Below are 14624 nucleotides of genomic sequence, written 5' to 3' on the forward strand. Positions count from 1 at the left end.
GGGGCCTGCCGGGATGCGTCATCAGGCGGGGCCGCGCGGTGTGACGTCACTGCCGCCGCCGGGTCAGGGGCGGGGCCGGCGGGGCAAAGATGGCGCTGAACAGGAACCACTCGCAGGAGGGTGGTGTCGTCATCCCCAATGCCGAGAGGTACCGCGGGGGTCGCGGGGCCGGGTGGGTCCTCCTCGGCCCTTGTCCCCTCAGCAGGGCCGGGATGGCGGGGCCCGGTGGTGGGAAGCTGCTGCTGGGGCAGCTCCCGTTTCCTGCCCCGCGGCGCGGGCCCGGCTCGGCCTGGGGTCTGCGTTATTAAAGCGCTCCCTGGCAGGGTGGGGACGGGCTGGGGCGGGCAGTGGGGAGAAGGCCTGGCTGGGGTCCGTAGAGCTGCCCCGTCTTCACTGTGGAAGCTCGGCGGTCCTTAAAGCCGCTCCGGCGGGCGTCCTGGGTGAAGGCTGAGGCTGCCATCGCTTGTAAAAGTCAAGGAATTGGGGTTTTTTTAAGGTTACTTAGTAACGTCGGAGAGGCAGAGACTACTTAAGGTAGGAGTCTTGATCACTTGAATTCGTAAGTAAGGAACTTGAATTCAAAGTTTCTCTGCCCGGAGAAGCGCCTATCCATGGAAGCACAGCCGGCTGCTCGACGCCTGCTCTCGCCTCGAGTGGGGATTGACAAACCGGCTTAACAGACTTGGGCTTTAGTTTGGTTGTGTTTGGATGCTCCCAGCATCCTGGTAAGAGAAATCCTAGAAACCCGAGGTCCAGTAAAGGATCGAAGTAAAAGGATCAAAGGAGTTGGTTTGGGGCTGGTGATCAGTAGGAAAATTACACTCCAAAAATATGCTCCATGTTGTGTTGAGTTTGGAGTAGGAGCTGACTCCTAATACTTCAGTCAGGAAAGTCCTCTGACATGTTGAGTTCATGCTGGTTTAAAGGAGGTTTCTCTACCCTTTGAATCCTGGGCTGCATCAAAAGTAGCATGGGCAGCAGGTCAAGGAAGGTGGTTCTGCCTCTGTATTCTACTCTGGTGTGACCTCACCTTGAGTGCTGCATCCAGCTCTGGGGTCCCCAACATAAGAAGGGTGTGAAACTGTTTGAGCAACTCCAGAGGAGGCCACAAAGTTGGTAAGAGGAATGAAGCACTTTCTCTGTGAAGACAAGCTGACAATATTGGGGCTGTTCAGCCTCAAGATGAGAAGGTTGTGTGGAGGCCTCATTGCAACCTTCCAGTATCTGAATGGGACCTACAGGGAAGGCACAGGGGGACTCTTCATCAGGAGCTGCAGTGCTAGGACAGGGAGTAATGGGTACAAGCTGAAAGAAGGGAAATTTAGGCTAGACATTAGGAAGAAATTCTTTACTGTGAGGGTGGTGAGGCACTGGAACAGGTTGCCCAGACGAGCTGTGGATGCCCCAGCCGTGGCAGTGTTCAAAGCCAGGTTGGATAATGCTTTGAGCAAACTGGTCTAGTGGAAGGTGGCCATGGCCATGGCAGGGAGGTTGGGACTAAGTAATGTTTAAGATCCTTTCCAACCCCTAACATTGTGTGGTTTTATGATCTCAAGCCATTCTTTGAGGTGCTGCTCAGTCACAGGTGAGGGCAGTGTGGTTCCACAGGCTGCGCAGCCTCCTGTGACAGCCCTGGACAGGCATGCAGGTGCAGACCGGTTCAGCAGCCTAATTACTCTCCGTGGTGGTGGCTGCATGTTACTTGCTTGTGTGAGTAGCTGCAAAGCAGTAAACATTACAATGACTACACAGAAATTCTTCCCAGTGAGGCAAAATGACGTGAAATGCTGCTACAGCACATGATTGAGGGAGTGTTCTGGTAAGATTAGAGCTGTCAAAAAGTTGGTTTTATGTAGCTTAGAATAAATGTTTCCTCCTTGCAGTTTGGAAATGGAAAGAGCTCTGCTGTCTCCTAAGTCTGTCCCTTCCAGCCAGTCTGAGAATCTGCATCTGGCTCAGCTATGAAGTAATGTCCCAGTAGAATTTCTTGGTCAGGTTGTTTTTTTCTCATCAAAGCTAGACTTTTCAATACCTTCATTCTCAGGTAGCTGCGTTTTTCAGATACATCTGCAATGTTCTTCTTTTCCCTAAAGAGCAAAGAACCTCAAACTGTAGGGCATTTGGTTGTTTTTCCATATGGTGGCCCTGCAGATTCCTCCCTTCCCCAAAGAATTGCAGTTTCCTGACTTTATTTGACTTCTGCAGTATGCTGAGCACAGTACATAAGGGTTATTTTAAATCCAGCCTGTTCAGGCTCATGTTGGTTTAGGGTTTTGTCACTTTGTTTTCCATGCTCTTGAACCATAAAGCACCTCGGGGTCTTTTGCCACTGTAACACGCTGAAGGTTTATCACCCCCAAAGTTCTTTTGTTTATCCTGCAGATTTTCTTACTATGTGGTACACTTAGATCTGCACCATAGACTCAGTGACATGCTTTCCCAAGATGACTCTCTTTTTTTCTGAAAATACATTTAGTTTTTCACGCACCTCCATACCCTTGACCCTGCAGTGTTCACAGTTCTCATCTGGCTTTGTGTCTGCTAATGTTCCCATAGATATCCAACAATAATATCCTTATTGCTGACATCACTGACTCATTGTTTCATTCCTTAGCACCGTTCTGTTTATTACAAAAACTTGAGTAAGTCATGTGAGGCAGGGTCAGCAGTGAGGGTTTCAGTGCAGCCACCTCCTCAGTTTGCACAGTGGGTGTGGTCTTAACAGCAGTGCTATTTTCCAGTGCGGTGGACTTGATTTGAGCATGGACTGGGAGGGAGGATTGCTCTAAGATTACACCTTGGCTTCAAGGGGATGGTTTCTGACACCTCAGCCCTTTCTGTACCCTGATCTTTGGGCTGAGGGTCTTTCTGTGCAGAGTGGAATTCCTCAGTCTGACAACTTTGGAGACAGAAAACCTCCTGTTGTTTAAAGGTGCCCTTTGTGAAGGAGGAGCAGGGCTTGTTTCAGATGAGAGGATGAATTCTTCCACTCTGCATAAATCATCCCTCTCTATTCAAAGTCAAAATGGCAGGGCCCACAGCAGGACTTTGGGATAATATTTAGAGTTTTGCTGTGCTATTCCCCTCCCTGTGTGATAGGGGTATGTGTTGGAGCTGTTACCGAGTTTGTCTCTCCAACCTGTCTTGATTTCCTCCTGCAGTGTTCTCAAACAGTGTAAAGATGTGGAACTCTCCTTCAGTGACGTGACAGGCAAGCCTGAAATCTTCAAAGGCACCAAGAAAGGAATGCTGTATCTCACCCCTTACAGGGTAAGTCTGATGCCAGCAGGGCTGCTTCTTTCTCAAGGGATCTTGTAAACTTTAAACCAGAAACCTAGTTGATGATAGAGGAAGGGATTTTTGTTGTGGAAGGAACCACTGACAGCCCTAGGTAGGAGAAGGAAACGTGGAAATGGGATAGTTCATACCTATGTCAGAATCCCATTTACCTACAAAGGCACATGCAGTCCTGGAAGTCACTGTCTAGAGAATATATTTCATATAATGTGTCAGTCAATAATACTTTCATTGCAAACTCTCATAGCTTATCCTTAAAAAGCAGAACAGTAAAGCTCTGTAAACATGCAGGTGTGTTTTAAGTGGTTTATTATTTTGGAATGTACGTGCTTCAAGTGAGTGAGCCATGTGCTGTCAAAGCTGTTGGGGATCCCCAGTATTAAAGCTGTGAAATAACTCAATGCATACTCATACTAGAGGTTAAGTTATCCTCTTTTTGGATGCTGATACAATGAGAACTCCACAATCACTCTCTTTATTGAATTCAAGTAATTCAGAAGCATTCCCTCCTGTCTTGCAGATGATCTTTGTGTCCAAGGGCAAGGATCCTATGCTGTCTTTCATGATGCCATTTTATTTGGTGAAAGGATGCTCGATTGAGCAGCCTGTTTTCTCTGCCAATTACATCAAAGGACAGATCCAAGCGGAGGCCGGAGGTATGTGCCTGTGCTTTGTAGATTGAACTCTTGCCAAGTATCACAAGGTGCTTTTTGCTGAACACCAGACAGGCAGCTTATGTGCACAGGAAAGGCAGAGTAGCTGGGGTGGTATAGCTGGTGTGTCCACACTGAGGTAACTCCATCTCCTGCACTTCACGCCACTGCTGCTGTGTTACTTTCTGCCCCCAGGCCAGGAGCTGACTTGTCCAGGATGACTTCTGTTTAATTCTTCTGTCTTGCTGGGTGCTGTCAAGTTCACTCAGTTTTTGAATGAGCTTGTTTTTCTCCTGTCTTTGACCTGGAAGGGTGGGTAAATGACCAAGTCACCATCAATGCTATTGATAGAATTAGAATAAGCAAGCACTTTTGGTTTTGAAAAGTCAGCAGCCACTTGGGTATGGTTTATATGGATCTGTGAGTCTGCTGTCCATCATTGATTTAGCTTTGATCCCAATTTGATTATGAAGCTGTGGTAAGACTTAAGAGTGGTGTTCATGACCAAACATGGAGGGGAATTGCAAAAGAGAAATCGGGATTGGAAACATGGCTTCTGGTTCAAATTTCTTCCCTCTTCAGCCCTGGAATTAGTTGATGTGCGTTTTTATGGCATCTGGAGGGTCTATGCTTTTTGCTTTCTGTTTGTAACAATGTTTTAAAGTGACTGGGTCCTCTGGGGATTGTGGATCAGCCACAATCTTGGGCTGAAGTCATACTAACACAGTGGTTTTACAAAGGTGAATCTCCAAAAGAATGACTTTATCCATGATGGACTCTTTTGTTATATTTCTGTACTTTATTTCTGCTTTATCCCCAAGAGACTATCTCTCTTTATACTAATTTGTTAGACAAGGAAGATAAATCTTATATTTAAATGACATGTATTTTTAACACCAAAACCCAAAGCACCTCCCCCCAAAAACCAGCAAAACCCAAAAAGTAGGCACAACATCGCCTACTTGATTGGTTTCTTTTAAAAATTGCTATTATACTTCAGCATTTAATAATCTCTCTCAGCTCCTGTGTGTCAGTGAGATTAAAGATGTTGCATTTGATTTAAATCCTAGCTTGAGTTGCAGATGCTGATCTGTAGTTCACTGAGGACATCAATAAAACTTCATCTGAGGGCTTTCAGTTAAAATCCTCAGTGAAACAAATGTTCAGTCTTTACACTGTTCATTATTAGGTTCCATTAAAGCTTTCAGGAAAGAGCAAAACAGGATTGTATCTAGAGTAGGCTGCTTCTATATGACTATAACTTCTAAAGTGTAAAAAAATAAATTCCTGATCCTCTTGAGATACTATTTTGGGGGATGTCTGATAGCAGTGCCATGACTCTTTCTCCCTGATAATAGGATGCAAAATAGTTTTGAAATAAAGAAGAAAAAAAATAATTGAAGTATAAACAATTTTGCTGTCTTGGCTGGTACTGAGGAGGCTAATAGTCTGCTTCCATTCTAATTCTTTCTTCTAGGTGGCTGGGAAGGTCAGGGGACATTTAAACTGACTTTCAACAGTGGAGGAGCCATTGAGTTTGGACAGCTGATGTTTAAAGCTGCTTCTAGTGGTAAGCGATTTTCAGATCCTGTGGTTCCCCCATGGTTGGCTGAGCTAGTAAGCAAGTGTGCTTGTTCTGAACTTCGTGGGAAGAGAGGTACCCTATGCCCTCTTCCACAGCAAAGTATTTATTCTCTTTCCAGGGGAACTTTTGGTTTCCCTTCCAATCCTTTTTCTTTATTTCATCTTAATGCTTTGTGCAGTCAGAATACTCTGGGGTTTGAGCTTCTGAGGTGAACCACCTTTTTCTACAGAACCTTATTTCTCCTGGAAAAAGGTTGAAATATGTGATGGTGAAAAATTGCTTTGCTTATCTACCCTCAGCTCAGTTCTATTGTAGTGTAGTAAGATGGGAGAAGTTAATGTGCACATTAGGAGAGGGGAAAAATAGGTTTTAAAAAATAATTTCTTTTTAAAATTTTCAAAGGGAGGAGCAAGTACCTTTTTTTTCTGATAAAGTTTCCTTTTTAAAGAAATTTGCATTTTAAAATATTTTTTTTTCAGAAAGAAAGTTTAAAAAAAAAGGAAAAAACACTGTACTGTTACTTGCTTTAGAGTGGTCTTTTCTTCAAGCAGTGGGAGCTCTGTGGTGGGACTGGGACCAGCGAGGTTGTATTTTTGCAGCTGCTTTTCTTTAGCACCCTGTGACTAATGCTTTTCAAGCACAGAGCTATGCCAGGACTATACAGTGAATCTAGATAAAGGGAAACAGTGCTGCATTAACAGGACTATTTTCATTCTGTTCTGTACATTTAGTTTTAAGAAAAGATGTCTGGCTTACTAAACATGTGTTCCTTAGCTTCCAGTGGCGTTCCTCTGCAGAACCCTGGCTATGGATACACCCCTGTTCCTGGAGGATATGCACCCCCCCCGCCTGCCCCCGGGGGCTATTCACCTGTGCCGGGAGGCTACGCTGCCCCTCCGCCACCGAACGGACCATATCCCTATGCACCACCTCCAATGAATGCCTATGGACCTGCTCCACAGCCCATGGGATACCCATACGCCCAGACTCCAGGTTTGGAAGTTGTGTAGTGATGACTGGCTCTGATATTAACTGTGAAGAAATGACAGTGGTACGATGAGGGTTACTGTTGTTTTGTCTCCAGCAAGGATCCTTGTCCTTGAAAACTGTCGCATGCTGTTGATCACACCCATGTGTTGCTGTAGTTCTAGCTACGTGAAAATGTGGTTTGCAAATTGTGCTTGGTAGAGAATTATTGCCTGCTGACATGACAGGCATTAGCAAATTATCAGATCCCTGCTGTCTGCATCCCTGCCAAGCCTGGGGAGCTTCCCTTACCACTGCTCTTGTCCACAGCTAATGTGCTGTCAGGCCTGTGAGCTCTCTCCCCTCTGTCCCATGATCCGTGGTCCAAAGCATCAGCCTGGTGTTGTCTTTTTCAGGTATTTACCCACCACTTCCAAACATGAACCCTATGTACGTGCCACCTCCACCGCCCTACTCCGGGGCACCTCCTGCGGGACCCTCAGCCCCCTCAGCTCCCCCAGCCTGGGTGAGCCCAGGGATGCCAGGTAAATGGGACTGGGTGGTTGCCAGGGTCTGGGTGCAAAAGGGTGCCTGGGGACTTGGTTTAAGGGTGGCATGGGCACAGCATGGGGTGGAGAAGCTGTTGTTGCAAGAGCTCCACGTCTTCTGTAGGGAGCTGCTCAGCCCTGCACTGCACAGCTTGCCAGCTTTCCTGAGCTGCTCTGAATTCTAAGCTGGCTTGCTGCAGTTCCTGTCAGCTCCTTGGGCCTTTGTTGCCTCCTTGGAAGAGCACTGGCTGGGGAGAAGGCTCTGGGGCTGGGGCCATTGCCTCAGAATTTAAGGTGGCTTCTTTTCCTTCCTTTCCAGGAGGCAGTAAGGCCATGGAAGCTGCTTCCAGTGCATATTACAACCCTGCCAACCCACACAACGTGTACATGCCCATGGTGAGTACCATGCCTGGTCTTCATGTGCCTACTCCCTCCTCTGTCACTAGAGATGGTGCTTTGCATTCCTAGCAAAGTCTAGTGTACCTTCATGTTGAACATGCACAGAAAGTATGCATTTTTCTGGGAGGGAGGCATGGATGTTGATCCCATGAAGAAGGCTGGTTAAATTTTCAGTCAGGAAAGCAGGAAGGCCTTAAGATTGATGCAGTAACAGCCCTTTACTACCTGTCTTACTCCTAAAGGCATAACAGACTTGCATGGGCATAAAGGAAACACAGAGCTCTCTGCATCCATTGGGCCTGAAAATGAGGAGAGTTAAAGAACAGGTCACTTAAGGATGAGAGCATGTGGGTTTCTGTTTTGCTCTCTTTCTGGGCTGCATGGAGACAGGGACATCTCTTACTGTTCAGTCAGTGGCAGCCAGTAGGTTGTGTGTAGCCTCCATCTGGTACATGACAGTCTGGCTGTGCCCTTGACTACCTTGCTTGGCTCTGGCAGGCTGGAGACTGATGGAACAGCAAAGCTGGCCCTCAGCCCAGGGTTTGCTGTCTGCTGGGTCAGAGCTATGAGCTTCAACAGGGACAAAGCCCTGGAAGGGAAGGGAGGATGGCTGTTAAAACAGATTAAATGGCCCATTTGCAGTAGACCATTTGTTACCTGGTTTTGAGGGGACTTTTCCTAGAAACGTTGTGGAGGCAGTATGTATCATGGAGCATAACTGATACTGGAGAGGAGTGGTGTGATGAAATAACAGCTTAAACCATAGCACTTGGCTCTGTCTGTAGCTCACTGCAGGGCACTCATTTCTGGTGAGCCAAGCCTGGGAATGCCTGGAAAGAGCTGGTCATAAAACAAGCATGGTTGTTGACTCTACTGTATCTCCTTCCAGGATCAGCCGCCTCCTTATGCACCTCCTGAGGATAAGAAGAACAACTAACAGAAGGAAATTGCAGCCAGTCTCCCACATTCTCTCTCCCTGAAGACAATTTGGCTGTTAGTACCCCTCAAGTTAGCATATCTCTAGATCTCTGTTTCTCTACAATAGATATAGCGCTGGGCAGCTGAGCACCTGCCCTCCTTAAACATTTAAGTCAGTGGCAATACAAGGCAGGACAACAGCACTTTCCTACTTAGTTGCTTTATCTCATGGGGTTGAAGGACTAACCTTTTGCCCTGCCATTGGCTTGAGGAGAGAGATGGACTTCTTATTAAACCGTATCACATGACTAATCTAGGACTAAAATGTGAAGGCTCTGGGATCTTGTTGGAGTAAAACAACTTGGAATGCCAAACTTTTGACTTCTGAAGCACTGTCCAGGAGGAAAGGTGTAGAGAGCCATGGGGTTCCCTGCATGGATCCTCGGGTGCCCTAGAAAGGTGTTAAACTTCCTTAAGTTCTAGCACAATTCAGTGTGAGATGGGACTTTGGAAATCTGGTATTGTGCTGGAAGTGTGTGGCTCCTGGACTAACAGTTGAGGGGTGATGACCTTGAGAAGTGCATTTTAAGAAATGCTGAAGCATTTGGCTACGAAAGAGGGAAGGGGATGGGCCCCAATCAGCCTTTGTAGCCATTGGATAGAGAAGCAAACAAAGGTGTGCCTCAGGGCAGTGAGCTCATAGACTGGCAGGCCTGAGGATCCGTCTTCCTTTCCCTGTCCGAGCAGGCCCCATCTCTGCGCAATGATCCTGTGTCAAGCAGCCGTTCTTCAAACATAATGGAGTCAAGTGCTGCACAGGAGGCTGCCTGTCTTGGAGCAAAATATGTTACATTAGGAAGATGACCTGGCACTAGCCTTTTCAGGAAACAAGTCCTGCAGCCCTGGCTCCCTCTTGCTGAGCAAACTTGCGCTGTGTGCTACCTCCCCGGGTAAAACTGGCCTTCATCTTTTCCGTCAGCTGCTGGAGCCAGGCCGTGTGTGCCCACATCTGAACAATGTGGGCAGTTTAATCCCAGTTGGTTGCTCACAGGTGCAGTGCCCTCGGCTGGGAACTGCTGTCTGGGTAGGAGTTACTGATGCTTGGTTCTCTTGCAGAGACTCTGTCTGCTCAGCCACAACCTATCCTTTTTCCTTAGGACATAGTGCCGTTAAACCTGCTCTGAAAAGAGTCTCTAGTCTGGTGGAGACCCTTGTGATCCTTTACATATAGGGTGATTGTACTTCTTCCTACAGCCTCCCTACCTTCACAAGAAGGGGGAAGGAGTGTTTTCCCTCTTACTTCCCTGTATGGCAGGGCTCTCCTGCAAGTCAGGTTTGCACAACTTAAAAGTATGAATTCCTAAAGCAGTTCCATGGGGGGAGGAAGTAAGTTTCCTATCTATAAATACTTTTTCTGAGTTAGAGATATTCTAACAACTCTGTATTTAAAAAAAAAAATCAACCATGAATGTTTGTAACTTTTTGAATTGCACTTTAATACAGGAGTGTTGATATCTTTATCTGCCAGTTCACTGTTGTGTCTGTGTTGTGTTGACCTTAATTCTTGCATACTGCACAGAAGGCTGGAATGAACTACAACCACTGCTGCTGCTCCCTCGGGTCAGTTGTGGGTCTGTACTTCTCTCTCCCTGGTATGTGGCTAAGCTGGACCTGGAATCAAGTAACTGGTGGGAGTGAAGAAGGTGGGGCTTATCCTTGCTGCCTGGGAAGGGTGGAAGGCTGGCTGGTGCCTGTGGCTATGCCCAGGTATCCAGAACTGGCACATGTTCATGTCCCATCGCTGCATGTAGCAGGTGCCATGTTACCACACTGCTACTCACTACAGCCGCATTCACAGCATCTCTTCTATGTACATTACACCAGAGGGAAGGCCTTTAAAGTCTTTAAAAGAAACTCCTCACTATCAATTTTTCTTCCAGCAATGGAAAAATAATATATGATAGGGAAAATGGCATTTGGCTATGGACTGTAAAATCTGTGTTCTCTTGTGCCAAGGAATGCTGCTGCCCTGCTGAATGATGTAACTACTGGAAAGCCATTTCCTACTCTGCATCAGTCCAGGTTCTGACAGGAAACCAGTTCTGGTTCCTAGCATAGTTGTTCCTGTTTTGTGGTAATGACCCTGTAATCCTACATTAACCAAGCAGCTGTAGCTAGCAACACTAAAACATGAGACAGAGTCTGTGATCTGCTTCCCTTTATTTCAATATCAATTTGCCTCAATCACTCCCCAAGAACAAAGCCAGCTCCTTGTTTTTTAGCAAGTTCTTCCTTATTAGAACTGCAAGCGTTGTGTTCAGTATTTTGACCCTGCACCCAGTTTCTGGAAGGGGCCAGAATCAACCATTTGGTCCTGTAGGAATCAGAGTGGGCAGATGACCAGGAACCCTCCCACAGATGAATAGGAGAACTTTTTTTTTTCCCCCCCTAATCTAACGTGATCTTTCCCCAGTCTGAGGCTTAATCTTGTGTCATCTAGAACTCCTCCATAGGTAGTCTGTTGTATGAAGGTGAAGCAGTTGAGGGCTTTAGAGTCTCTCCTGACACTCACTTCCAGTTTATTAGTGCAGGCTCCTCCTCAGAATAGAGCTGTGGATTTGGTGCCCTTGGGAGAAGAAGCCTTTCCCTGAGGAATCCTGTATTTTCAACCTGCTGGAGTAGGACCTGATCATCCTTTTAGCAGAAATTCCCTTCTAGAGCAAGAAGGATGCAACTTTCAGCTTGGAGGCACCTGTGACCATTTGCCCAACCCAAAAGACCACCTCAACTGAGTATCAGCATCTTCCTGCCAGCACTCCTACACAACATGCTATGGCTCTGCGGTTTTTGGTGCGTACCACAGCATGGCTCCTGAGGTCGTGCATGGCTTATGGAGATTTTTGCTCTGCTCTGCTGTAAACCTCTACTAGAGGGGCTTTAACACAATGCTAGCACCCCTGCTAGGCTCAAGTAGTGCTGGCCTCTAGGATTGTGGCAGCAGGATCAGGCCTGCAAGCAAAGCCTCACTGTACAGGACCATTATGCCTCCAAGAGCTCTTGCTCCTGGTGGGGATATATGGGAGGGATGCAACCCTGTTGACAGCCCCTTATTCTAAACTAAGCTGATTATAGCAAAAGAAAGAAGGTGACCAAGTCTGATCCTTGACATTAACGCCATCACACACTTGGAAGGTGAGGGTGGGGGAAAAGGGAGAAGGGCGTGTCACAACCCTAGGAGATACAAAAGCACCCAAAGCCTTTCTACAGGTGTAGTTCAAACAGCCCCTGCAGCAGTCAGTAACATCCAGCTCAAAGCAATGAAGTTCTCAGGTCAGAGCTGACAAACTTCAGTAGTGGCTGGGCTCTACTTGTATGGCATCTTCCACGAGAGGATCTCAAAAGGCTTTGCAATTAGCGAGGAATTATGCTCTGCATACCCTTAGGCAGTGGGCAACAAGAATTCCTGATTTATGCAGACGGAGCAGACATCATTAGGCTGGTACCAGGGGATGTTCACTGCCCAGCATTGCTGGGCTCACCAGCAGAAGGCACTTGTGTAGTGAAGAGCCACGTGCCCTGGGGTCTCACAGCTCACCCTGGCACTGTCCACACCCCATCCCCTGGGCCCTGTCACAGAAGGGTTGGGCGGAAACCCTCGCCAGGGGCTTGATGTCTGACATGCCAGGGTTGTACCGGGAGTGCCATGGGACGGAGATACCACATCACCACCCCTGAGGGGTTAATAACCACTGAGAAGTTGTCTGCTGTCTTTAAGGCCCCGATGATCTTCCCAACGAACACATCTTGTACCTGAAAGAAAGAGATGGAGCTACCAGCATTTCCACATCTTGGGGTCCAGCTGTGGTCACTGACATGGCATAGCAGGACAGGGCACAGCAGTGAGCAACAGGAGAGAGACCCAGTGGGCAGCTGCCCCTTCATCCCAGAGGCACGGAGTGAGAGTACTCCCTCTCACTCCCCCCAAAATGCGTGGAGATCTGGGAAGAGGGGGATCCATGTGCCATGGGACTCACCTCATACACAGCATCCTCAGGGAAGTGGAGCTTGGCCAGGCTGGTGGTGTAGTGGAAGGGCATATCCGTCCTCCGGCTGAAGAACACAAGGGCGCTGGCAGCCTGGGACAGCGGGCGCAGAAACACCTCGATGTGGGATTTCTCCTGGGGTGGGGATAGGTGGGTGAGGCAGAGTTGCTAGGACCAGTGTAACTTCTGACTCTGCACTGTGGAGCTGCTACACCAGCAGGCCCACAACTCCCACAGCTCTCCTGCTCTTGTTTCTCTGCATCGCTGCACTCTCCCTCCTTATTTTGATACTCTGTGCTACTTCTGTCTGCTCTCCCAAATGCATCTGCTTTCCCCCTAACCTTGACAATCCTGCGCCCCTGGATTCCCAGGGGGTCCTGGTTGATCTGGATCATCAGGCGGTTCTGCAGGATCTCCTTGGCACTGGGGGAGATGGTGCGGAGATCCGTGGACATGAGGAGCGGAGCTGCCATCACTGTCCACAAGGCCATTTGGGAGCGTGACTGCTCGTAGCTAAGGCCAAAGTTTCCAATGATGAGCTGGAAGGGAGACGGTGAAAAAATGGAAGAGGCAGAAGAAAGTTAGAAACTTGTCTGCTTGTCATCGCTGATGCTGCTTCCTGAAGGGACCCACAAGGGAAACCTCACACTTTTGCTTCCCCTTAAGCAGTCCACCACTGCCACCACAGCCACTGGGATATCTCATCCCTGCTGGCACCATACATTCAAATGCACTCATTAACATCCTTTGTTTCACCACTATTTGCCCTCAGGCTGTGCAGGGAAGGACAAGAACATCTGGAGAACCTGACAGGTAAACTCAGGTGGTGAAGGGTTCTTTGCAACCACGGGGTTTTCCCACAGCTTGGCAAGGGCAACACCAGCTTTGCCTCTGCAGCAACAGGGCTCCTGCTCCTGGAGCTCTTCCCTTGCCCTACCCCTAGAAGGGGATCCCTGGAGTTCCTCATCCCCAGACAGGGTCAAAGCACCCACCACCTGGCCGCACCATGTCTGGGTCGTTCCAGTGACCGGGGCCAGCTGCCGGTTGCAGCACGTCCTGGTTTGCGAAGAACCAGTCCACAATGGAAAGTACACTGTCCCAGGAATCCTGGATGTCGTCATAGTTACGCCACAGGTTGCAGATCTCTGCCAGGATGGTGTAGTTCACCTGATGAGGAAAACAGGGTCAGGCAGGAGGGAAAAAAGAGCTGCTCTGCAAGGTGGGGGAGCAGGGGCAGCACTGTTAATTGTTGAGGGCTGCACTGTCCAGAAAGTGTGTGAAAGTGTTGGGGTTTTAGTTTAGTCTTAGTTTTTTTCCTGTTAAAGGAATTTTCTCCCATATGCATGTTGCTAGGGGACAAATAGCTGTACTTAAGAAAGACAAAAAGGGGAGTGGGGCGGGCCTGGCTACTCCTTTGTCTACACCTGGGTGTGGGGTCAGTTCGCTCTGAGCGTCCGGAGAGAGAAGCTGCAGAGAAAGGAGCTGCTGCTTCTTTCTTTTTGGCCGTTCTTTCTTTCTGCTGGAAGCAACGCCGGGACCCCAAAAGCCGCTTTCCCTGCCCTGCTGGAGACCGGGCTGTGGCTGCCCTGCCCCACTGCTGCTTCGAGCTTTCGCTACGCTGTAGCCCTGCTCGCCCTGCCTGCCTGGGCGTCCGTGGGGTTCTCCCATCTGGATACATCTCGCCTGCCACCCGGGATTTGCGTCCGTCCCTGCCGTTCCAGCCGCCGTTCTAGCCTGCTGTTTCAGCCTGCTGTTCCTGAGAGCCCGGGATCAGCTGCCCAGGGGTTTGTGAAGCCTTTGTTCCATCCCTTCCCGGGATCCCAGGGCACCAGAGCCGCGGGTTTCCCGAGCTCGCTCCGGAGCGCCCCCTGCAGCCGCGGGGGAACCATCGCACCTGCCCTGCTCACCGGGAGCCGCCAGCGCCCCTGCCGGCTGCGAGCGGAACTGCACCCGAGGGGAAATAGCCTGACAGCCGAGAAGGCTGGGACTGGGTTTGTGATTGCTGTTACTGCCATAGTTGTTGTTGTTTTGTTTGACTGGTTATATACATATATATATATATAGTAAAGAACTGTTATTCCTATTTCCCACATCTTCGCCTAAAGGCTCTTGATTTCAAAATATAATAACTTGGAGGGAAAAGGGGTTATATCTGCCACTTCAAGGGGGCCTCTGCCTTCCTTAGCAGACACCTGTCTTTCAAAACCGAGACAGA

General features: G+C 48.5%; 2 protein-coding genes across 3 annotated transcripts in view; one reads left to right on the forward strand and one right to left on the reverse strand.

Annotated features, from left to right (window-relative positions):
• Positions 1 to 40: 40 nt before the first annotated feature.
• On the forward strand, positions 41 to 9886 carry WBP2NL (WBP2 N-terminal like). 2 transcript variants are annotated; one of them, XM_042050922.1, is made up of 8 exons: positions 41 to 148; positions 3162 to 3270; positions 3818 to 3953; positions 5428 to 5520; positions 6310 to 6528; positions 6918 to 7046; positions 7369 to 7445; positions 8338 to 9886. In XM_042050922.1, the coding sequence occupies exons 1-8, from the start codon at positions 90 to 92 to the stop codon at positions 8383 to 8385; spliced, it is 870 nt and encodes a 289-aa protein (XP_041906856.1). In that variant the 5' UTR covers positions 41 to 89; the 3' UTR covers positions 8386 to 9886. The 2 variants fall into 2 exon arrangements, with proteins under 2 accessions (XP_041906856.1, XP_041906855.1); XM_042050921.1 differs by having other exon boundaries at positions 75 to 172.
• Positions 9887 to 10569: 683 nt separating this feature from the next.
• NAGA (alpha-N-acetylgalactosaminidase) overlaps positions 10570 to 14624 on the reverse strand; it is a 6225-nt gene continuing 2170 nt past the window's right edge. Inside the window, 4 exon segments of the mRNA XM_042050916.1 lie at positions 10570 to 12176; positions 12401 to 12544; positions 12751 to 12948; positions 13415 to 13576. Coding sequence (XP_041906850.1) covers positions 11997 to 12176; positions 12401 to 12544; positions 12751 to 12948; positions 13415 to 13576 — 684 coding nt within the window. The 3' untranslated portion in view covers positions 10570 to 11996.

This window comes from Corvus kubaryi, unplaced genomic scaffold (assembly GCF_017639235.1).
Source record: "Corvus kubaryi isolate FWS band 111438036 unplaced genomic scaffold, C.kubaryi_AGA036_p1.0 74, whole genome shotgun sequence".
In the NCBI taxonomy this organism is placed as follows: Eukaryota; Metazoa; Chordata; class Aves; order Passeriformes; family Corvidae; genus Corvus; species Corvus kubaryi.

Bases quoted from the DNA above. Each gene is read 5' to 3' on its own strand.
- WBP2NL (XM_042050921.1), top strand. From the start codon at position 90: ATGGCGCTGAACAGGAACCACTCGCAGGAGGGTGGTGTCGTCATCCCC. The intron at 5,521-6,309 runs GTAAGCGATTTT...TGTGTTCCTTAG, and splicing joins GTTTAAAGCTGCTTCTAGTG to CTTCCAGTGGCGTTCCTCTG. The intron at 7,446-8,337 runs GTGAGTACCATG...ATCTCCTTCCAG, and splicing joins ACAACGTGTACATGCCCATG to GATCAGCCGCCTCCTTATGC.